This window comes from Myotis brandtii, unplaced genomic scaffold (assembly GCF_000412655.1).
Source record: "Myotis brandtii unplaced genomic scaffold, ASM41265v1 scaffold97, whole genome shotgun sequence".
Taxonomy (NCBI): Eukaryota; Metazoa; Chordata; class Mammalia; order Chiroptera; family Vespertilionidae; genus Myotis; species Myotis brandtii.
This window is the reverse complement of record NW_005372020.1, coordinates 34,074-34,559: the sequence shown is the minus strand read 5'-3', so window position 1 is coordinate 34,559 and position 486 is coordinate 34,074. Positions and strand designations below refer to the sequence as shown.

The 486-nt window shown below is 68.5% G+C and overlaps 1 protein-coding gene across 1 annotated transcript in view; it reads left to right on the top strand.

Annotated features, from left to right (window-relative positions):
- The window catches only part of PIWIL1 (piwi-like RNA-mediated gene silencing 1), a 14,548-nt gene that overhangs the window by 11,248 nt on the left and 2,814 nt on the right, over window positions 1–486 (top strand). Inside the window, exons 10-11 of the mRNA XM_005886302.2 lie at window positions 80–280; window positions 348–451. Coding sequence (XP_005886364.1) covers window positions 80–280; window positions 348–451 — 305 coding nt within the window. The remainder of the gene's footprint in view (window positions 1–79; window positions 281–347; window positions 452–486) is intronic.

Genomic DNA, 486 nt, shown 5'->3' with positions numbered 1-486 from the left:
CCCTCTGCGCTCCACCCGCTGGGAGCTGCCCTGACGGCTGCCCGACTCCCTGGCTGAGGCCCTGGCCGTCCGTCCCCAGGTGGTCTGCCTGCTGTCGAGTAACCGGAAGGACAAGTACGACGCCATCAAGAAGTACCTGTGCACCGACTGCCCGACGCCCAGCCAGTGCGTGGTGGCCCGGACGCTGGGCAAGCAGCAGACGGTGATGGCCATCGCCACCAAGATCGCCCTGCAGATGAACTGCAAGATGGGGGGCGAGCTGTGGAGGGTGGACATGCCCGTGAGTGTCCCCCGGGGCGGGCTGTCCCCCCCTCCTGGGCCCGCGTCTGACGGCGGTCTCCCTGCAGCTGAAGCTGGTGATGATCGTGGGCATCGACTGCTACCACGACACCACGGCCGGGCGGCGCTCCATCGCCGGCTTCGTGGCCAGCATCAACGAGGGCATGACCCGGTGAGTCCGCCAGGGGGCTGGGAGGAAGAGGAAGC